Below are 23,377 nucleotides of genomic sequence, written 5' to 3'. Positions count from 1 at the left end.
ATACTTTATGATGTGAAGGATTTGGCCTTTGTGTACTCTATGGTTAATATTCTTGTCATGTCTTCAATCAATGACAGAAATTCTTACAAATTTTTACAAAACTTGGTTGGTACAGCAATGACATTATTACATTTTGAACCTTTAATGCATTATCGCAGAGTTTTGAGGACAATGATTAACTGTCATGGTGATCTCTCAGGGTCAACCCTCTCAGTCTCCCTCTGTGTGTCTGTTTCATCATCTCCTCTTCTATTACTATGTCCATCACATCTACATCCAATTTCTGTCCACCAGTCTGATTCTCTCTCTCCCTCTGAGTGAACATATAGCCATACGATTCTGGGAATAGTATCACGGGTCATTTCCCATGTATAATATACAGTCCTGCTTTTATAGTTAAAGGTGTGACACAAATTCAACCATTCTGTGACGAGATTACAGTTTTTCCACGTGAAAAACTCAAAATGCTGACTTTTTTATCCTACATTTCACACAACAGTCACATAAAATGATCCAATCAAAGAACACAAGAACAAACTATGTCTTCCCTCATGTGCTTGCTTTGTCCTACAGCCAGTCGCTGCAGCTTGTAAAGAGATAAAGAAAACTAACTTGGATATTTCTGATCTAAATGAGTGGCTGATTTAGTCCGCTTTACTCCTGCATGCGTGCAATGTGTGATGAGAGGACTTTTATCCATCATTGCTGTAGCTTTTAATTATCATAGATGCTTGGCTCACACATGTTTGTCTCATTAGACATTTGCCAACTTCCATCTGCAATTAACATATAAACCTTGTCTGTAAATAAAGCACTTGTGGTTGCATTAATTACAGCAACATAAAATCCTTTGATGAATACTCTTGACCCTGTGAGAGACTTGCTGCATACAGAGCGAGGTAAGATGATCAATATTGCAAGGCATCGTTATATTATATAGCACCTTCCTACTGCACTTGTATATTGCTATATGTTCAGTAGAGATACTAGCCTGGAATTGTCTATTTCACATTTGTGAATAATAATGATAATAATGATGATAATAATAAGCATTATTTATATAGTTTTGAAACACAGACTCAAAGTACTTTACAATGAAAACAACACATTCAAAAAAAAAGAAAAGAAAACAAATTAAAAGCCAAAAAAAAAATATAAGATTCTGCAACCATAATCTCCTTAGGCAGGTCGTTCTGGTGCCCTGACCCCAAAAGCTCAATCCCCTTTAGGAAAAAAAAACAGCAATGATGCATCTGAGATGTCAGGGAGCATAAAGGGACAGAGGGAACAAATAGATCAGCTTAATATCTTGGAGATTGGCTTCACAGGGCTTTGTAAGTAATCAGTAATATCTTTAAATCACTTCTAAAAGCAACAGGTAACCAGTGTACCAGTGTAAGCCAGGATCGGTGAGATGTGGTCATGTTTCTCGGGCCGTGACAGAATCCTGGCAGCAGAGATGAGAGATGGATTTTTTGCTGATGCCAGAGAGCAAAGAGATACAATAATCTCACTGACTAGTTGAGAAAGACATAATTGACAGTTTCAAGATTTTTTGGCAGAAGGAAACTGTCTGATCCTTGAAATATTTATAAGTGATAAATACAGGATTTAACTATTGACTTGACGTTTTTGTCTAAGCTAAAGTTTTGACTTAATATGACATCTTCTGCCATCCTTGAATGGAACAGAGAACCCAGACCGTTTGATATGTGAGAATTTGAAATATCTTGACCTCTCATTGATACCTCTGTCTTATCAGCATTTAGCTGCAGAAAATTTTGATTGAATCTGGAATCTCTATTTTCATGTTTGATTTCCGAGGGGAACAGACCAAAATGCAACTGCACAAAGCTGGATAGATCTACAACCAAACAAGGAAATGAAACGTGACGTAGCACTGAGCGACAAATGTTCTTGTATTACACATATACAGTGCACTATAATGTGTTTCAGAAAACATTTGAGGAGGAAATAGGCAATGCAGTAACAGCATCTCAATTAATATTTGATCAGCACTGTCTAGTTAGACCATTTTATCTGAGTTTTGTGGGTGGGTGCATTGCACTCCAAACATGACGTCACTGATATGTGACTTTTTAAATCTGCACTGGTGATGCTCCTCTGTCAATCATTATATCAAACCCACCGCATATTAAATAAATGTTTGTGATCAGCCAGTTCGGGTGGAGATCTCTCTGAATGGGATGGTGATCAGATGCATCTGCCAGTGGAAATAAAATATGAGCTCAGATTCGTCTGGTTCCTAGAGTATAGAGAAATAGCTTAAGAACTGAAGCCATTACAGAAAGATTTGCTCTAAGCAGGCAGAAATTCAGATGCAGTTTCATGTGTAAAGAGGGACAAAATTGCATTCTTCAAGGCAACTGCACATGTTTTGGTAGGCTTGCCAAAGTGCAGCGGGAAAAAAAGTGCAAAACAGATGTGAGATGATGGAGACATGTCAAGCCCCGCAGGCGGTCACTGTGTTTTGGATGCTTCTAAATACTTCAGGGAAAACTTTTAAACAGTTGCCAATTTTGAGCCATCTGGCGAAGATTTGGAGATTCTCCGCTGTGTGGATTTTACCGGCTGGAGAAGTTTAATCTGTATCTGCTCTCTGTCATCATCTGTCCCTCTCATATCAAGTTTGTGTGTGATGTTGGCTCACTGAGACCTCATCAAGGACCGACACAGTCTCTTTCTTCTCAGAAAGAGGAACAGAGAAAGAGATTGATTTTATATTGAAATATTGGTATTATACTGTTGTACAAAAAGCCAACCAGTTTCAGTGTATGCTATATTTTGAATATTTTTACCTTTTTATTTTGCTGTTAGACAGTCTTTTCTAAAGGGAAACTGACATTATATAAGCCAAATGTTACTGTCTTCAAACGAATCCAACTCCATGGAAGAAATTAGTAAGTACTAATAATAGGAGTTGGTCTACTGCTGCCTCGACTGGTTAATTTGTATTTTTGTATGACCTTGGTGTTTCAAAATGATAGTTCACACACACCAAAGTCACACAATAACACAAACTGATAGATTAAGGCAGCGGTAGACCTTGTTCCTGTGTAAAATAACAGATTTTGCCAGTGGAGTTTGGTTGGTTTGGAGACACAGCTGTTTTCTGCTTAGCTTCCGTAGTGGTGCTCCTCTCTGCTTCTCCTACCTGGGGATGTTCTGACCACTGCCTATCAGTAAGCACCTCATTTAAAGGCACATTAAGTAATCTGAACTATCCCTTTAATGTAATATTTAAATGTGACTATGATAACTTTGAACATGACCTTGAATTGAAAATATGTCTCTAAATGCCAGCCGCTGTTAATGTTGCTCTGCAAATCTTCACTTCATATACAGTGGCAGCAAAAGTCATCTTCCTCTGGTTTTTCAATTACAAACAAACGTAGGGCAGAGACAAAGAGACACTCAGTCAAACTACACCATCGATTCACTGGTTGCAATTAACATAGTGTTGCTTCTGTCCGGTCAGGCGCAAATTGAAAAAGCCAATAAAAATCGTTTTTCTCCCACCAGCTGCCATCTCACAAGAGTCTGAAATGGCCACTCCAGATCCATCCGTGCCTCCCAGCCAGGAGCATCGACTGGCATGTCGATATACCTGCAAACTTCTACTGGCTCAAGTGAGAAAAATCAAGGCAGCGGGTTGTTTAATGACAGAATAAATCCAGGAGGACGCTTAAAGAAATTGATATCCTGACAATAACATCGGAGCCAAACAAAGCGCTTCAGCGGCCCGCTCTGCCCGCTACTGTAGCCGAGATTAATAGACTGCTTGGTTGGCCTGTTTAGGCCATTACCCCAGGATGAGATACATGAAGAATAATCACCTTCTTTCCTTTATCTCTGCCGTTCCATAGTCACGGTCAATGTTTAATCTTAAATCCATTAATTCTTTTTCCCTTAAACTGCTGCTTAAGACCTGCAAGTTGTCATAGCAGCACATAAAGTACAAGATCATATCTGGTGTGTGTGGCATGATGGGAAAAGCTGGTAAATGAAGCCTGTCTCATTTACCACCTACTCACAAAGACTTTTAAAGGTCAAACTCAAACTGGTTTCTATGGTAATCACAAGCAGTGTGATCTGTAACTGTCAAGTGTAGCAGGTTATATTGACTAAAATATTATGGCATTATAATTATATCATTATATCAGTATTATGATGGACCAATGTAGAATGGAATTTTAATGCAAATGCAGAGCATACCACTTCTCTGATACCCGTAATATGAGGTGAGATGAGGAGGAAGAGGAAGAGGAGGTTAAGGGAAACGAGGGGGCTGAGTGAGGAAGAGCAGTGGAGGCTGTGGAAGCAGAGACACTAATGGAGCTGATATGAGAAGATGAGGAGTAGGAGGAGGAAGAGGAGGAGGAGGGGGAGGAGGAGGAGGAAACATGGGTGGGCTCTTTTACATTATTCATGCTTATGTCTGCACGCAGTCAGTATAATCCATCACAATGAACATGAGGCATTAATTTGTAGTTCTGACCATTTTCTGCTTAACTTTTCTTTTTTTGCAGTCAGACCGTCTGTTAGATATGTAAGATTGTGCAGCAGGTGTATTACAATATTTATTTTGCATGTCCAAAACTTTTCCCTCATGCTGACAGCTTTTGTGATTATTTTGTACTCTGTTTACTGTCCCACAGAGAGAAGAAAAGAGATTATTTTGAAAATACTTCTGCAAAATATTTCTGCAAAGATGCTGCCTAAGCTTTCTAGGCTTTTTTTTAGGGAAAATTTTGCCAAATGGCACAGTGATGACTTTCAAGCTACGGTAGCATTGATACAGATTATATATAGTATATAATTGATGACAGTGAGAAAGGACATTTTAAGACCCTTGTTTTAGCCTTTATGACCTGTATATAAACAACAGTGTGTTTAAAGCACACTATAATGTAGTTATAAACAGATATATGGACATTTTAAGTGTTTGTGAATACATTTGTCAAAACTATAACTCCCTCTGTGTCACCCATTGATCAAGGCCATCAGATGTGGCTGAAAGCTATTAACTATTACTCTTTAATAATGATTTTACTGTTTTAAGGTCAAGAATTAAACTTCAAGCTCACCATGTCTTGATAAGATTTGAACACATATAAACAGCTTTACACCTGTGAATGATTAGTACATGTGAATAAACAGTTAATGTTTCAATGACATATTGTAAGGATCTTTTTTCATTAAATATGACTGCAGCTAATAAATCACTAATTAACTGTTTATACATCTGTTAGGGACTTATGAGATGTTATTATTGTTGACATATATATTAATGAACCTTCTTATAAGAGTGTTTATAAACTGCTTATGAATGCTAAATATGCCAGTTAAAGTAAAGTATTATCATGTATACTGCATGTAGAAATTAGCCCAGACTATCCTCTTTTATAAGGGGGAACAGATGCAGACTAGTAGAATAAGAGGAGACAGAGGGGACAGAGAAGTGTCGACAAGGCAGATAAAAGAGTTGAAGACGAGAGGAGCACAAGGTGGGAAACCATAGGTGGTGAAGCAGGCAAAGATACCGAGGAGATCAATCAACAGGCTCCGAGAGTCTGGCCTCTACCCGGACAGCGTGGGGACAGCAGAGATCAATGAGGAGTAAGGCCCACGGGCTGGTTCACCACAGGAGACTATACATTATAGACTGGAAAGACACTCCAGTCGAATGAGGGGAGAAAGATTGAAAAATACTGAAAGAGTGAGACACAAATAAAAAAACAAAGAAACAGCAGAAACAGGGAAATGTTGACCTGAGGAGTCAGATATATTCAATTGTTTCTGTATGGTAACAATCTGAATGTATTACTGCAGTGGGAGTGAAGGTCCAGATAAATCAAAAGACCGTTTTACCAGCAAGTTTTTACACCTACGAATGTTAACCTGTAAAACTGCCACCAGTGTTTGTTTGTTTTTTTGTTTTTGTTTTTTTAACCAGCATTACATATTCTGTACAGAACATCAGTTACATCTAATGCATCTCTCTATATAGTGGTTAATGTTTTGAGGCCACTCTCAGATGAAAGAGTGCAGACTAAAATGAAAAAAAAAATGAGACACTTGAAAGCTGGCACCTATAGAGAACTCCCCAGAGAAAAGCCGAAAACCGAAGCAAAACACGAAATCCCCTCCAACTCTTCAGAGATATGGCACCCGCTCTAACACTGGCAAACAGGGAATACTGATGAAAGCGGGGAGCATTCCCACGGGAATGCAAATGAATGTGCTCCTCCTCTTCCTTAGACCCACAGAAACACAGCGTGCCCACACCAACAATTTGGTTTCCAATTCAATTACTCACATCACGCCATCCATCCATCCATCTATCTATTCATGGTGCTACTCTGCCAAGCCTTCCTTATCTGCCTCTCGTCAAGTAAATGCCCAGGCGGTGGGAGATTTGGCAAGAAGATGAAGCAAGACTGAGAATGCTTTGCTTCTATTGTTCTGTGTTTTTTTTTTCCAGTGTGGTTCTTATCCCGGTCTTGTTTCTATTGTGAACAGGTTCTTTGAGAGTCTTTGTGGAACAGAAGAAAAATGGAGGTGTGCACATTTTTTTGTTTCCCTTTATCAAGTGGCAACAGGAGCAGCGCCTGCTTGCTTAATCTGGCAGACACACAGGCATCTTCTACACACACCTCTACACTAATGACATCCACTGCCAGGCCGTTCACAATGATCCAGCTGTCTAAAAGCACTTAAAACATTAAGCATTTAAACAAGTTTGTCTGGCACAGGGTTGATGCAGTTTCCCATCAAAGGCCTCTGACCATCAGCCCTTTGTCTTCTCAAGGATCCTGCTACGCTCCTCTTATAGCGCTGCAGATCCTGTATGTGTAGGTCTGCATGAGTATATCTGTTTTAGAATCTGGCTTGTGACATAAGCATTGACTAATATATGCAGTGCATAGCCATCTAAGTATGAACAGAGGGGGAGTACATTTCCATTTTTCTTTTATTGTAAAAGTATTTTACTAAAATGACAGCCTTGGTCAAATCTTAATTAATTTCTGCGGACAATTCACAATATGAACCATTTTTCCCAGAAGAAGCATCTCTTTGTTTTTTTTTTGTTTTTTTTTTTAGCAAAATATCTATATTGTTCAATCAATTACCATGTCTTCACCAGATAATATCATGTCAACAAACACAAACTGCTCAGCTTAGATCAGTTTGCAGACCCATTTTCTATTCACCACGGGATATTCTGGACCAGGCAGCCATCTGGAGATGCTTCTTCATTCTGGTTCTTTTTCGGTGTTTTTTGTCATTTTATTTACCTACGAAGAAAGTGCGAGAGGTGCTGCTCAGGGACAGACTCTAATTCAGCGGCACACAACAACTGAGTTGAAGAACGAGACGGAAGAAAACAGCCAGTAGAGCCAGAATATTTTCATATCTACTGCAGTGAATTGTGGATTTTTTCTGACCAAACCACAGTTGGTGAGAATTATAACAGTGGAAAGGCTGACCAAGACAGTTTTGGTGCTTTCTATTTAGTTCTTCAGGAATGAGAATATTTGCTTTCTTTATATTTTGTGAGTTTCTTTGTGTGTATTTATTGGAAGAAGCACACATACGCAGAAGACTTAACAGAGAAAACTCGCTGTTCACCCACTTCCCCAGCTAAAACCTATCACACAACTCTATTACATAAACTACAGAACATTCCTACGCAATGTGACTAGTAACATTACAGTTTACTGGCCACTCTCACTATTGCTATATTTTTTCACTAAATACAGTTTTTGTTCACATTGTAATAATTTAAGTGTGAAAACAGAAACATATTTCAATAAATCGCTTTAACGTTTTGACCAAAGTGCCCAAAATTTGTTGTTTTACAGACATACAACTGCACTCATTATCATGTCAACACAATGAACTTTTCCCAAACAAAATTTTGAAGCATCATTTCTCTTTACGGTTAGCAGACGGGCTTTCCAGCCCTGAACTCATTGACTTTACCAGCAGACCACTTTGACCACACTCAGCAAGCATCCATCATATCAGTGTAACACAAAGTGCCCCACAGAGAGAGAGGGGTGGAGGTGAGAAAAAGAAACAGACATATAGTCTAGTGTCGTGTCTACTGACCCTATGGCCTTTACTCAGCATGGCCTCAGCATGAAACTGATCGGAAACAGCAAACAACCAGCCGGTAGCAGCTTAGCACTGACCACTGCTGGAACACAGCCAGCTGGTAGCAACCACAGCGAGTAAGGAAAGAGCAGGAATTTTCAATAGTGTGCCTAAAAGGATTGAGGGTGATCCTGCTGTGTAATTCTTTTCCTCCCTATCTGGGATATACAGGATGGAAATAAAGCTAAATGCTCTTAGGTCCTAAAATGGACAGGAGATCAATGGGTTTGGTTGGTATGTAGATGCAGGTGTTTTCTACAGCTTGCCTGTTTGTGTGCATGTACAGTTGTGTTGGTCTGTCGCCGATGGCTGACAGCCATCTACCACTGAACCCTCTACCATTGTAACACTGTACTTTAAAAGCCATCTGGTGGTATGTCCTCTGAGGGTTGCAATAAGGCAGGAGTTGTTGACTAAGTCCCATTTTTGACATGCAGGAGGAAAATTAAATGTAGCTGCTGCTGTTGGTCTTTGCTTCACATCTCCATGTCTGTTTTTTAATGTTGTGATTAAGGCTGGCCAGTTAGGCAAACAAAAGACTCTTGATGACATCGGTGGCAGTGGTATTTCTTTTCTGCTGGCATTTTCTGTTGCTAAATGTTGGCTACAGGCTCACCCCTTCAAATATAACAATAGATACGTCCATTTAAATGACGTAGTTGTCACTGCCCACATACTTTCACGCACCCTTGAATCTGGCATGAATTTTAATTAATACATCCACTAGAGGGCACTGTTCTTTCTAAGAACTATGATTGACAAAAATACGCAAACATTTTACATCTTTTCTGTTGGATGTTCATAATAACACACTGACGTTTACATAACTTTGTACATAACTGGAATAAGATTTTGTTCCAGAGGGAGTACAATCTCACAAGATCTCATAGGGAATGTAAATTAACATGATCTCATGTGGAAGCAGATGTAAACAAATTGGACTGTGGCCTGTTGCAGCAGTTCAGTGTAATAAAACTTTGCAGAGAGACAAAAAGAAGCAGAAGTTAAACAAGTCTGAATGAGAAAACATTTGGGAAGATGCATCAACAAAGGCTGTTTATTCTTCAGCCTTCGGTGTGTCTGTCCTTTCTTTATCCTGTTCTTAGGATCCAACTTCATGCAAGCATCATAAATGAGCCTTAACTGTGTTTCAAGCTTCAGAGGATGAACATAACTAGGTTATGGACATGTGGTGCGAAGACCTTTTAAAACCCTGCATTGGGATGTCAGTCGGACAAGGGATGGAAGAGTGATGGGAGCCAGAGTTTTGTCGGCTGAGTGAGACAGTTGAAGGTTGCCATCAGAGCGACAATGGGAAGCAGCAGTGATCACACAGCTGGTGAGCGCATCTGCTTCCCTGCTATGGGACAGCCATCCCCAACCCACAACAACGTCATCGTTCATCAGCTATATTTCACTGAGGACATCATCACATGCCAATTTGGTAGACATCGCCCCACCCTAATGTGAAGTGTAATACATGTGCACACAGAGCTGCAGGTCTTGAGAAACAGCCGTCCCCTCTGTTGGAAGGAGGTCGGGGGTAGCAGAGTATGAAGACCGGGCAGACCTCAGCGCTGGAGCCCTGCCTGGAAGTTTATTGCAGACCCACAGCTTGGATCTCCATCCTCTGTGAAGAAACACCAGGCTGACAAATGCCTGAGAAGTGATAGTGGGAATGAGTGAAAGCACTGAACCTCCCGGAGGAAAAACAATTCTGGACTGAACCCTCAAATAGCCTCATATAACGGAGCTGTCAACACTGCCAAGTTTGAAAAATGACGGGGAAGAACTCACTGTTTCCAGGGTTACAGCTAGTTATCAGAGGCTTTCACCAAGCTGTTTGAAGTTAAATTATGTACATCCAGGGGAATAAATGAATTAGTGAGGGCCTGTGCATTGCTGCATAAGGACCAGTACTTTAAAAGGTTTGAATGTTAAGATGTAAACACCAAACATATTCATCCAGTCATTTGATTAGTTTTTATCCATCACTACAAAATTTGAATAAATAATGGAGAAGATTTAAAGAACAATTTGAATTAAAAAAAAAAAAAATTGTTACAAATTGTTTTTCACAGCTGTGGCACCTGCAAAAAAGTTGTTTAACAGGTAAAACATACAGGCAGAAGTGAACTAACTGCAGGCAGGCAGTGAGTGAGAACAAAAATATAAAACATACAACACAATAATGTTTTTATCAGACATGAAAATGATTGTGCAGTATTTTTGACATATCCCCAAATATAGTAATATGAAGCTTAATCAGTATTTTATTGTCAAGTCAGTGGTGAGTACCAAATTGTGGACAATACATCATCAGCCAAGGCCAAGTCAGACTTTGGGAGAAATTCGGTGTAATCAGAGACTGTGACAAGAACATTGTTAGTGGCTTCACTGCTTGTAAAAAGTGCCAAAAAGTATCAGCTTTTGAAGCTAAGCACATCGTCCATGAGGAAACACATAGACAGTTGTAGGAGTACTGAGAACACAAGTGAGTAACTGTGAATGTGTGTTTAATCACTGTTGCAGGTTGTGTTGCAGGACTTATAGGATCGGTTCCGGATGGGTGGAGATTGAACTTGAAAAATAATTGCACCGGGCACCGGGTCAGTTCTGGCACTCAGTTCTGCAGGTGCGGGTTTGCAAAACTGAACCCGTGTAGGACTCTGAGCCAGATTTGAGACTTTTTTGGAACAATGTTTTGTCTGAAAGTCACTGTCTGAAAATAAGACAGAAGTTGTAATAAACCAGATTTGAAAACATTTCAAGTGCACGGTGAAAGTTGCCTGCGTACTTCTGTGGGTCTATTTATTTAGTCATTGTGGCAAGCTTAACTGCGCCTCAGAGAAAAGAACAGACCCTAAGAGTCTTTCACAGCCATTCAATAGACAGAAATGGAAAACTTGGAAACAGTAACTCTAGTAAGCCTCCTGTGAAGATCCAAACAAGTTCACTGTAGCATTTGATTTATCTCAAGTATACCAACAGCGCACTGTGTCCAGACTCCTTTTTCTAACCATCTCTTTTGCTTCAATTGTTCCTGATCTGAGTTTCTGCAGACTTCTTGAGTGAAACTACAACTAGACCTTATGTATCCTTGTGACTTGTGTTGTTATACATTAATTCTGTTTGTTCTATTCTATTGTTGTCTGTTTGTCATTCCTGCATTGCAGATCTTACTGTCTGAGTTTCTGTCTATTAACCTTCCTTTGCTACAACCACTCAAGTTGTCGTAAGTGCCTTAGGAGGAAATGACCCACCATTATCTAAGAGCTCTGAGTTCATATTTTACAGCTCTTAGCTTAGCAACAGAGAGGAGACCACCAATAATAGCTCTATTATCCCTCCATCTCCCATTTAGACTGTCAACCTGTAGCAGTTATTTGCTTCACTTGACAGACTCTCGTGGACCCAGTTGGCAGTGGAGTCCTTGATTAAGGACAAAAAATATAATTAAAGTCTGAAGAAAAAATACAGAGTGATTCACTGTGTCAAACAAGCAGTGTTGGTAATATAACACTGGTTAATCCACAAGTTAATAAAGGATTTTTATAATTATGATGCTCAGATTCTTCTGGACTGCCAACGAATACCATGGACTTCCCTTAACAGTAAACTGGACAGTCATTGCTTTTCTTCCTTTTTATGCAATTAAACTCATTTGGTAACAGAGGTGATAACACACTCAAGTACAGTGGAAAAATCCAAACACAGTGAGAGCTCAGACATCCTGGGGTAGGGCAATCAGGCCGATGAACCAAATGCCTCATGGGAGATCCATTTCCATTTGGCTGGCTGCAGATCCAATCAGCCGGCCGGAGAGAACCTTGTATACCAAATGTCAGAGACCAGGCCACCACCTGGATTCACCACCCTGAATTGTTCATCAACTGTCCTTCTCAGTCTGTGACAACATTTGAAATGCTACATAAATGTAATGGGTACCTGGAAAAAATGAGTCATGTATCACTGATCTCCATGGTCAAATCGAGCAATTACGCTCTTGCGCTAATCCCCACGTTTGGGTCCATTTACAGATTACATGAAGCCTAATACCCGGCTAGCACACACAGCACTGTATCATCACAACCAGGACTGTATACTGAAACTAAGTGTGTTGAGTCTCGCTGATCAGCCATGTGTTTATTTACTAGTCAGTCCATGCTCTCTGCTCCTCATCATTCTCAGGCTCAGTCTTGCACTGCCAGCACCAGCTCCGTCTCATCTCCCATAAACTATCAGCAAGGCCAGAGCGATGTAAGGCGGCCATATTTACAGCCCTGAAAGCAATTGGAGGTTAACAATGAGGCCTGGCTGCTGAGGTTTATGAGCCGCTGTAAAATTGCCACTATGATTAAAATCTCCGTCAGGTGAAAGACAATGGTGCAGCCCTTTCTCTCAAGCCTGCTGTGAAATATCTCCTTACACTCGTCCTCCTTGGCACTCCTCTCCTCTCGTCTCATCACCATGACCTCGTTTGCAGGCCTTTACCTTGGCTAACTGGCCTTTTACAGCCAACTGTCTTATGAATGTCTGGGTATGTGTATTGAGAGTTGTTGACCTGTGCTTTGTGCGTCTGCAAGAGTGTATTATATAGAGTTCTTAAGATACAAATGCGTGACTGATTTATTGACCTGAAACATATTTTTGAGCTGCGATGTGTTGGTGATTATGGTATTTTTCAAATCTTACAGCCAATATGCTGTTATATTGTTGGAGGAAAACACTCTCTTCTATAAAATAGAAGATGCAATCAATACAGACCTAGGGACACTTATAACATGAGCCAAAGCTGAACACCAACTGGAGGCAGACTGTGAATGTAATGTAATCAATCAGCATCGCTTGAGTTCAATTAGGAAGCTACTAATATTTACTATAAGAAGGTAAATGTCACATTTGTTGTGTGATTAAGCAGATAAAAATCAATATGTTTTTTATAAGTAACTCCTCCACAGTGGACCCAGCGTTATTTTGTGTTGCTGCTATATGACGTTAATATCAAAATGTCACAATATCACTAATATCATAGTGTCATCACAAATGATATGATACCGCACACAAAATGCAACAACTTCAGAAAAGAGTAAGTGGTCTGATAAAATGAACCATCAAAGAACAACACTAGGTCAAAACCTAGTATATGACTGGACACAGGAGGAAGACGAAGATCAGCATGGAAGACAGACTGAATGCTGATTCTCAAAACAGTTTCCCCAGCGTGAGGTTGTGCACGCCAAAAGTCATTCAAAACTCATTTTGAAAGAGCAATGGCCTATGGGAATACCCCAATCCTCAACTGGCCAATAGTGTAACTTCACTCACTCAGTCAGGCACAGATTTTTTTTAACAGTGCTGCCCCCAAGCTTTCCTGTGGTCCAGCTAACAAAGACCTTCTCTCATTGTGGTAAGTCTTAAGAGCACCAAAACATTGGGAGTTTTTACATGTTGGAGAGAGTAGAGGCTCACACTGCAGCCAGTCAGTCACAGTGACAATGTGGGAGGATGAAACAAGCAGAGGGGAGCAGACAGCTGCCAGTCAAACAGCTGCTGGACACGCGTTAGCCAATAGAGTCTGCACTGAGTTGAAGGTAGTTCTAAGTTCGCTATTGATCAGCTGGATTCAGCCAGACAACCTCAATTACAGCAGTTATGTTTACATAAATGACTGATCAGACTTATTTTAAAGAGCAGAGTTCTGACTCTGTATGCGCCTGAATACAGGAAATGGCTGTTATTACAATTATAATGTAACCACATTTAGCCTACAGAATTAATGTATATTGTATGATATAAATATATGTTGTCAAAAATACCATTATTGCATGAATACACTGCTATATCATAATATTACTTCATGGCCATACCATCTGTCACTACAATCTTCTTTCCCCTTTTTTTTCCTTCTTTAATTTTCTTGTCTGAATAACCATCTAACATCAGCAACTGACAGGCGAAACACCTTTTGACACTTTTTTTTTCCATCATTATCTTTCAATCACAATAAGGCTTCCCAGTTTCATCAAATCTGCTCTTCTCTTCTGTCTTTGTTTGTCCTCCAGCCTTTTTGTCTTCCGTGAAGCTCCAACCCTCCTCCTTTACTTTCATCACTCTTCCCTCTCATCAGGTGTGTGAGATGAAGGGGCGGCCCCACGAAAGCAATCTGCCATTGTCAGGAGATGCAGGGCACAGAGCACAGACAGAACATCTCATCCATATTAACAATACACACACGCATGCCCACATACGTTGTAATATGTATGCACCAAGTGAAACAAGTGTGAAAACACAACTAGCTTTATCCAGTATAACCTTAGTGTCAGACTGTCAGACAAAGTGGTAATGCACAACTACACACACACTTTGTGAGAGTGTAAATCTATTGCAGGTTTCATCTTGAAAAGCAGGTGGCCAGAAAGATATTCCATGTTTTTCAAAAAAAAACAAAACAAAAATGAAATAAATAAAACACCCAAAGTCGGTTCCTGTAATTGCCAGCCCTGACACACTCTGTCAACTATTTAAGCTGCAATTTTAGTGATTTGCAGGCAAAGAAAGAAAGGTGCAGAGGCAAACATTTGCTGCTCAGCCACAGCCTTTCACAGAGGCAGAGAGGAACGTAATTACTTCCGCTACCGAAGATCGCGCTGTTCAACTTCTCACCTCTCTTTGCTTCTGATTTTCTCTTGTTTCCTCCCATCAACCCATGTCCTTCCTCACGTCTGTCCTCTCCTTTACCCTCTCCCGTCCCTCTCCACTTCCTTCTAATGAGCTCAGATTAACACTCCTGGTGTTTTCCCGCTTCCTGCCTTCTTCATCCATCTGACAACAAACAAGAGAGGTGCAGGACACATTTTTGCAAGGCTTTTAAAAGAAACCTCTCCTTTACCTCTGCTCACACTAAGGATGCCACTTTGCTCTTTCTATCACTTGCACTTTTAAAGAAGAAGCAGGAAGCAGAAAGTGCAAGAGATGAAGAAGTGAAAGTGTCATTTAGAGAATATGTGCTCCAGGTCTCATAAAAGTCCTCATTTAATTAATTTAAGCACCAATATCTTTTTCTATCTATGCGTGTGTGTCCTTGTATCGCCCTGCTGGAAGCCCCTGACTGAGTGTTTGTGCTGCTCAATTGCAATAAGGTCATTCCATTTTCTTTTAGGCTGTCTATTAATTTTGAGTGCACACAGCCTTGGGGGCTTTTCTGTTTGTTTTCATCCGTGCCATTTTGCTTTCATTGTCTGAAATTTCTGAAATGGCAGCTTTAGTGAGCTATTAGTGCAGCACAAAACACTAGAGGAGCTTAACAGAGGACGAAAACAAGGAAGAAGGGCCCCTGTCCCCCTGACCCACATTACAGCACATTAAACTCACTAAATCATCCTTCTGTGTGTCTGTGTCTTTCTATCTTAGACACACACACACACACATACAGACACACATAGCCGCACACTAGTCGGTGTTGAACTTATCTGTGGCTATCAGGCCTGGAAACACGGACTATAGCTTTGACCTTTGGCACTGACATTTTGTAAGTGTGGCAACGTTCACAGTGGAGCAGCATCCCATCGACTGAGGGCATCAATTATGTTGCTTTGGGTTTCCTCAAGATGTTGATGCTGAACAAGCAGCAAAGACACACACACATGCAGGACAGCGTGCTATTTTTTTGGTTCCAGGTGGGAACCAACTTTCCAGGTTCCAAACCAATTTACTTTTGGTGGACCGACATGCTGTACAACAAGTTGCACCAGGAACCAAGAAGTACTCTCATACAGGGACAAGCTGAAGAACACTTTATCTTTCTAGTATTTCTAAGAATGTAGAAGCACGCACACTCAGGCACTGCTGGAACAACGGGCTGGTAAATGAGCATAAATTATAGATGAAGAGAGATGCTGTTATAGAGTTGAGCAGAAAAGTCTTCAAGCTTAGCTGTGTTGACAGGCACACACAAACACACACACAAACACACCTTTGAAAAGATACAACATAGAGCTTGTTAGAAATAAAGCAGTGTTACAGAAAACCATAAATGGAGCTCAGTCTTACACTCTACTGATCATAAATCCAACTAAGCACCTCCTGCAGCAGGCCAATTCTATCTCCTATATTGTAATTGTGATGATTTAGAGCGTGTTTACTATCCAAGTATGAACACAGTTCATCTAAGTGATCATTATTCGAAGCAAACCAAATCCATCACCCGTCGTTTAGGGAACAAATGACAAAGAGATGCTATTAAAATTCATAAAAGAGCGTGCCATAAACTTTCTGACACATTTTAGTGACTTCAGCAGAATGCTTACAGAGCAGCAGAATATTTGAGCTTCAGCACACGAGACTGACTCACCCTGAGAGCCTCTTTTTCATTTGACTGTTACAGAAGAGAAGCCCTAACGCTATCAGGCAGGTTTAGAGTTTAGAGGAGGGCCGTTCAGAAAAAAAAAAAGCCCTGCCGGCTTCCCTCCATGACTCTTATCTCTTCAAGCACATTTCCCAAAGCCTTCACTTAAATCGATTTTGAAGACGACTGCATTTTATGGAATAAGATATATCGTCTTCTTCTTCTCGGATGGTACCCTCGGCTAGTCGACAGCCACACAGCGTTATCGTAACAATTTGGGTTTTAACTTTGACTGTGTTTGGGTCTTAAACTGCCGCAGCTACAGCTTATATGTGCAAAGTGCAGACTAAATGTTTTTGTATGGTATATGTGTTCGTATTAGAGTCAGATCTGTCAGCGATATAGTTACTACAGAATGTGCTGGTGTGACCACTGTCAGTGATACAGTGACATACAATATTGATTAAAACTAACGGAACCACTTAACAATAAGACTACCCTTATACATGATTTATAACTAGGTTATTAATTAGGTTGTAAACACTAATAAGTTACAACAGGGTTTTCATACATCTGTGCGGTCTCACTATTTGGCAAGATCCAGTTACGTCTTACTACTAATTATTCTTACTAATGATGAACATATGATGAAGCTAACTGCTGAGTGATGGAGAAGACAAGGTATGGTTAGCAACAGGTCACTGTCACCTTTTTTATCTAATGTACTGTAACAGCTCACTGGCGATTTAGTCTTTACAAAATAATTAAATTTCCTTGTGTTGTGTATCGTATCGTATCGTATCGTATCTGGCATTGTATAATACCTTGGGCTGCAATGATAACCGCATTACTGCAATACCGCGGTCATGTGATACCTACCATGAGGTTGAGCTCACTGTCATAACAGCAAATTTTATTTTAAAAGGTCACTCTCATGTTGAGATCAGCGCATCAGTCTGTGAACACACCTGAGGATCAGTGCTGTCACACACAAGTCAGGACCACAGCCTCTGAGCGGGAGACAGACTCAGCCTCCATGCTCACAACAACAACTGTTTTCAACATGGAAAAATGGATAAATAACTACAGAAGGCATTCAGTGCTGGATGTATCATTATGGATTCATTTTACATTGTCAAAAAAGATGCCTCATTTTAAGACTGCATTACAAAGCATCTGGAAGTGATATGATTGCACCGGGCCACTGTTGTAAAGGTACAACGCTAGCATTAGCATTAACTTAATGTCAGCCTTTCTGGCTCAACAGTCTGCTTTGGCACCACGGTCAGAAAAAATACATACCATCACAACCCTAATCATGTTGTATTGTATCATTGTATAACACACCAGCCTTTACTATTTAGCCCCAGGGCCCATTTAATACTAGGTTTTGGTACCCATCCCCAGCTATATCTTGACAGAAGCAGACAAACTGACCAGAATAAAAGATTACAATTTCCTTGAATAAACTGTACTGTAACTGGTTCTTGCCACTCTAATTCATTTGAATTCAGTCCTCATACAGCAGCTTCTCAGGGACTTCCTTTATATCCCAGTGTAATGATCCTTTCTAGCAGTCAGAGAGGTAAAAGCTTTTTATTATCAAAACAGCAATAACTAAATCTGATACTGATACTCATTAATCTGTAACTGTCTACGTCCTTTGCTCTTCAGTGATTCTGATGTCAAACATTACACGCAGTCACATACAGTATGCAGTGAACATTTAATTATTGCAGATTGCATGATTCTTGGGCACCTCTGATAGTTTTACAGCTGAGCCTCAGGCAAGATACCATTTCAAGGTAGACGGCCTGTCAACGTGAGTGGCAAATGCTGGCATAGAGACCTGGTCGACTGAGGTTGAGGAAGGAGGGACTAATAATAAATTGCCTGCCTCAAGGCCAAAAGATGAGTGGTGAGTCTTGAGAGTAATAAAAGAGTCTTTTTACTTTACTAAAGCCGACAGAAAACAGCTAGATTCAATTTATGTAAGAAAAGAGAGATAAAGTTCTGACACACCCACAGAGATGCAGAGATCTTGTTTTCTGTGGTCTCCAATTTCATTCTGGAATCAAAATCTGTCAACCAAAAATAAGCAGTTGTTTATGAAAGTAACATTTCCTGCCTGTAGATGGGCCCTTAACCCTGATTATCCCTCCCAAGCAAATACAAATTAGCAAGATATTCCTCTTTGTAATAATCCATTTTAGCAGACATTCAAACGGGCCTGTAAACATTTGCACACTGAGCTAAAGTACAGATTTGGAGAACTGGGTTGTCAAAAGTAATGACAGCAGTTTATGGTCATTCATGTTTCGCAGTCTGTGGGGGTTTTTTTTGGAAGGAATGTTTGATAATAATCCTCATTTGGACCGTTTGTTGAAAGCAACAGGAGCTTGTCATTCCAACACACAGTCGGAGCTAATGTGCTCTGCAGGACCTGTGGTAATTGGAAATTACCTGCAGGTCCAAAATTGCTGCACTTAACCCTAAAATCCACCCAGTGTCAGGGGAAATAAGAGTCGCAGTGTTGGACTGTCTCAGTGGTTTACTGCTGCATGTACGAAGTGCTAATGATCTCTGGCGGTGGTCCAAATTCTGCCTCTTGTTTTCTGCTGTTGGATATCACTCTGTCTAATTTCACAATCTCTCAGCATGAAAACTATCAGAAAAATAAAAAGCTTGAGGAGGAGGAAGGATTGCATGATGTATTCACAATATATTTTGATCTGTGGCCTCTCCAAACTGGGAACATTATTACAATTCAGTGCAGTGGGTGGGGTCACGAGGCTGAACTGTGGATGGGTTTTAATGAGCCAAAAAATGTTAAACAGTTTCAAAACAATCAAATCCAATCACAGATTCAGTTTCATATACACCTTAAAGGGATAGTTCAGATTATTTGATGTATAATCTGTTATCGATCGGCAGTCATTGCCTACAGTAGATGGCAACAAATGAACAGATCGAGATAGTGGTAACAGGGACCAGCAACCATGTTCTGCGTGGTAAAAGTACTATTCAGAGATTGGTTGGTTTGGAGACAGTTGTATTTGCTGCGTTTAACAATGGCTTCTCGTCAAGAAAAGATGTCTGATGGCAAAGCAAAGTGGTGATATTATCCTAAATGTTGAATACACTTAAACAGATGTTGATTTTTTGGGTGGATTTTTTTTTAAATTGGTGAAAATATCTTTTTTTATTGACCCTGTTCACAGCAGTACTTTTCTTAGCTTCCATTCTGGTGCTCCTCTCTACCTCTTCCAACTGCCATCTACTGTAGGTAATGTACTGACTGTAGATAAGTACCACAAATAATTCAGAACTATCACTAACCTGTATATTTATTTTTATTCTATTTGCATTTTTATTTATCACTCAATCGCTCTTTTCTACATGTAACAAGTAAATTTCCCCAGTGTAGGATCAATAAAGTTTATCTTATCTAATCTTATCTTGTCTTTATCTCTTTTCCTTTACAGAGAGAGAGGGAACTGTCTTCTCTGGGTACTGACAGAGTGGAGCACTAATCAGCGGATGCTCAGAGAACAGAGCCCAAAGGTTTTAATGATGATTAAGACATGGACTGTGATTGTTGGAGCCCCCATGAACTCCTCCACACACACACACAGGCAATAAACCTCATTGTTGCTTAGTCAGAAGGATGTGGGTGGGTACTGTGGTGTGTGTTTGTTTAGGTTGTGACATTAGCATTCAGTCCAGAGTGGTGGTACAGAAAAAGAAGACGAGGAAGAAAGACTCACTGCAGCCTCGTCCTCTCTGCTGTCGCTGGTGTCCTCACTCTTGTGGTGGCCGGCTGAGGAGCGAGTGTCCCTCTTGCGGCTGGCATCCGTCCCCTCCGTCTGTCTCTCTCCATCTGGGCCAAGGTGAAAACATGGACACCGCTCAGAAAGCCAGCAAGCACCATTATCACTGCTACTGTCGCCGCCACCATCGTCATCATCATCATCATCATCATCATCATCATTGTTATCATCCTCATCCTCCATTTTAATCATCATCATTAATGGCATCATTGTCATTCCCATCTCTATCATTATCATCATCATCAATAGTGTAATTATAATTATGAATATCTTCATTACCATCATCACCGTGGTCAACAATAATTTCTAGCTATCACTCATTTTTCTCCCTACTGAGCCTCTCTGGTGTAATCAAACCCAGATAAAAGTTTCCAGAGAAAAAGGAGATTAAGTGGGGAAAAAAATGTAATTGGAAAAGTGAAGAAGAGACAAGAGAGAAGAATAAAAACCAGTCCTGAGGGGAAATGTGAAGAGGGGGGAGTAAAATGGGAAAAAAAAAAAAAAAAAAGGAAAAAGAGATCGAGAATTGGAGACACATAAAGAATAGCTTTTCTAGCTGCGAAGTGGAGCTGTTAGGATGCTGTCATGCCACAGATGGATTATGGGAGTTTTGCTGCACAATGATGACAGTTGCCTTGGCCAAGAAAGAACAACCGGAATTTAAATCCACTCATTACAAGTTTTGTGCGTGTGTGTGTTTTTGTGTGCCCGTCACAGAGCATATGGTCAAAATTGCCACCTCTCCACGCTGCCAGCAAAACACACGGACATACATACACACACACACACACACACACACTGTCATGGACGATCAAACCGGAGCACAATTCAATACAGAGCTGTAACAGGATATTCAACACTTTATGAGAGCCGGGTTATTTGGAGTTACAAGCAGCGAATGGATACTCATAAGGTTTCCTATGAGGGTTTTTTTTTACCTCTACGAGGAGTTCATATAAAAAGGGAATCCATACACTATTCACTCCAATCTCTTTTTATTTGTATTGCACAGGATTCGATCCCATTTGGCTGACATGGTCCACGAATGCACAACACTGCCGCAGTTCGGATGGGCTGCCATAAAAGGTGGTGCCTGTGCCATTGACTCCCCCATAAAAAGCAGGAGTGGGGGGTGGAGCAGGGACTTTGTGGTGTCCCGAATGCATTACAGTGAAAGTGGTTCATTACTGTCTGCTGAGCAGGGGTGGCTGCAGTGCGCACACATGCATGCAGCCACACACACATACACACACAAGGGGATGGATTGTGATTAAAAGACAGAGTGGGGAGAACGGGTGGCTATAAAGCATAATGAGAGCTAATGGTTTTCCAATATGTCCCCTTAACAACGAGTCTGAGTGGGCTGAATTAGACGGGGCCGGGGTTTGGGGAGGTGGTGTATGTGTGTGTGTGTGTGTGTGTGTGTGTGTGTGTGTGTGTGTGTGTGTGTGTGTGTGTGTGTGTGTGTGTGTGTGTGTGTGTGTGTGTGTGTGTGGCAGGGTTGAGCTCGCAGGGAGATTGATGTGGTCAAGGAGAAGAGGAAAGACAGAGGTGAACTCGTGCATGTTCACTAGAGCTGCAAAGATTAGCTGATCAGTTGATTTGTTGTCAACTATTAAATTAATCACCTACTACTTTGATAATCATTTTTTGGAAAAATATCAACTTTTTCTGATTTCAGCTTATCAAAAGTTTATTCATATTTTCTGCTTTCTTTAGTTCTCTAACTGAACATCTTTGAGTTGTTCACAAATGAAGACATTCATGGATGCCACTGCGGGCTTTGGGAAACACTGGTTAACATATGTCACCATATTCTGACATTTCATGGAACAACAACTGAGTAAAATTTATTTTCAAAATGAAATATACAAAGTAGTAACAAGTAATAAAGCCACAATAACAATAATAAGGGTGGTTGCAGTTTGTGCAGCCTACAAGCAAAGATTCAAATCCAGAATGTTTATTTGCTTAAAAATAAAATGACAGAAATTTGTTAGGCGACTACTATTAATGTTACAGTAAAGCTACAACCATTTGGCTAGCGTGCCACTGCTGTCACATACATACCGCTATGTGACACTGATACAGTGTCTAGCGTACACATTGTACCTCTGTAATGCAGCACAGGTTTGTATTGCACAAATAATATTTTTTGAAAGCTTTCCTGGGCCCTTATAAAATGAGGTGCTGGGCTGGATTTAGCCCACAGGCATTGAGTTTGACACGTGATGGAAAGAAAGAGAGAGGAGACAATAGAAAAAAACACTACAGAAAAAAAGCTGAAAATGCGCAGAATGAAAATAAAATGAAGCAAAAGTTTTTTTTTTCTTTTGGACAACTTGTTCTACAGCTCATGAAAGTCTCCAGCAAACATAATGTGCACTGATGATTTGTTTTCCTCATTTGTTTGGATATCATCTCGCCTGTCTCCCTCCATTCCCTTTGCAATTTCACTGATTCCAGACAACTGCAATAAAAATCTGCTTTGATCTGAAAAATCATCTGCTTTTGCTGAATAAATGAAACAGAGGAGAAAATTGCCGTGTTCACAATGCATTACCTTCTTCTAAACTGTTTTGCCATCTTTCTCTTTTGTTGTGTGAGGGTGTATTGTGTTGGATGTTTTCTGACACCTGGTGTGCACTGAAAAGGTCACTCCAAATGAAAAAAAAAAAAAAGGAACAAAAAAAACAGCTGATGGAAGTCGAGGAAGCTTGCAGGGGAGTGCCATTTCCATGTCCAGCGAGGCCATGTGAGCCACAGGAACCATGATGTGAAAGCCGAGGGTCGGCGGTCCGACTCGACATGGACAGTCTAAGTACAGCCTCCGGGGTCTATCAAAGCTCCACTAGATCAAAGAGCAAACACCAAAGAGTAGCCGTGCTCAACTTCGTCTCACTTCAAGCCTGACTTTCCTGCCATTGTTGAACCAAAAATAGGCCACTTCAACTTCCAAGTTTTGATCTACTAAACTAAAACCTCTTTTGTGAAACTTTTAAATGCAGATTTCAGTAGC

At 40.5% G+C, this 23,377-nt stretch overlaps 1 protein-coding gene across 1 annotated transcript in view; it reads right to left on the bottom strand.

The window, feature by feature from the left end:
• Positions 1-23,377, bottom strand: part of b4galnt4a (beta-1,4-N-acetyl-galactosaminyl transferase 4a) — a 186,680-nt gene that overhangs the window by 103,760 nt on the left and 59,543 nt on the right. The window contains exon 2 of the mRNA XM_084734443.1: positions 20,296-20,408. Within this exon, the coding sequence (XP_084590569.1) occupies positions 20,296-20,408 (113 nt within the window). The remainder of the gene's footprint in view (positions 1-20,295; positions 20,409-23,377) is intronic.

Source organism: Lutjanus erythropterus, chromosome 13, assembly GCF_056507025.1.
Source record: "Lutjanus erythropterus isolate fLutEry1 chromosome 13, fLutEry1.hap2, whole genome shotgun sequence".
NCBI lineage: Eukaryota > Metazoa > Chordata > Actinopteri > Lutjaniformes > Lutjanidae > Lutjanus > Lutjanus erythropterus.
This window is presented reverse-complemented; position numbering and strand designations above follow the sequence as displayed.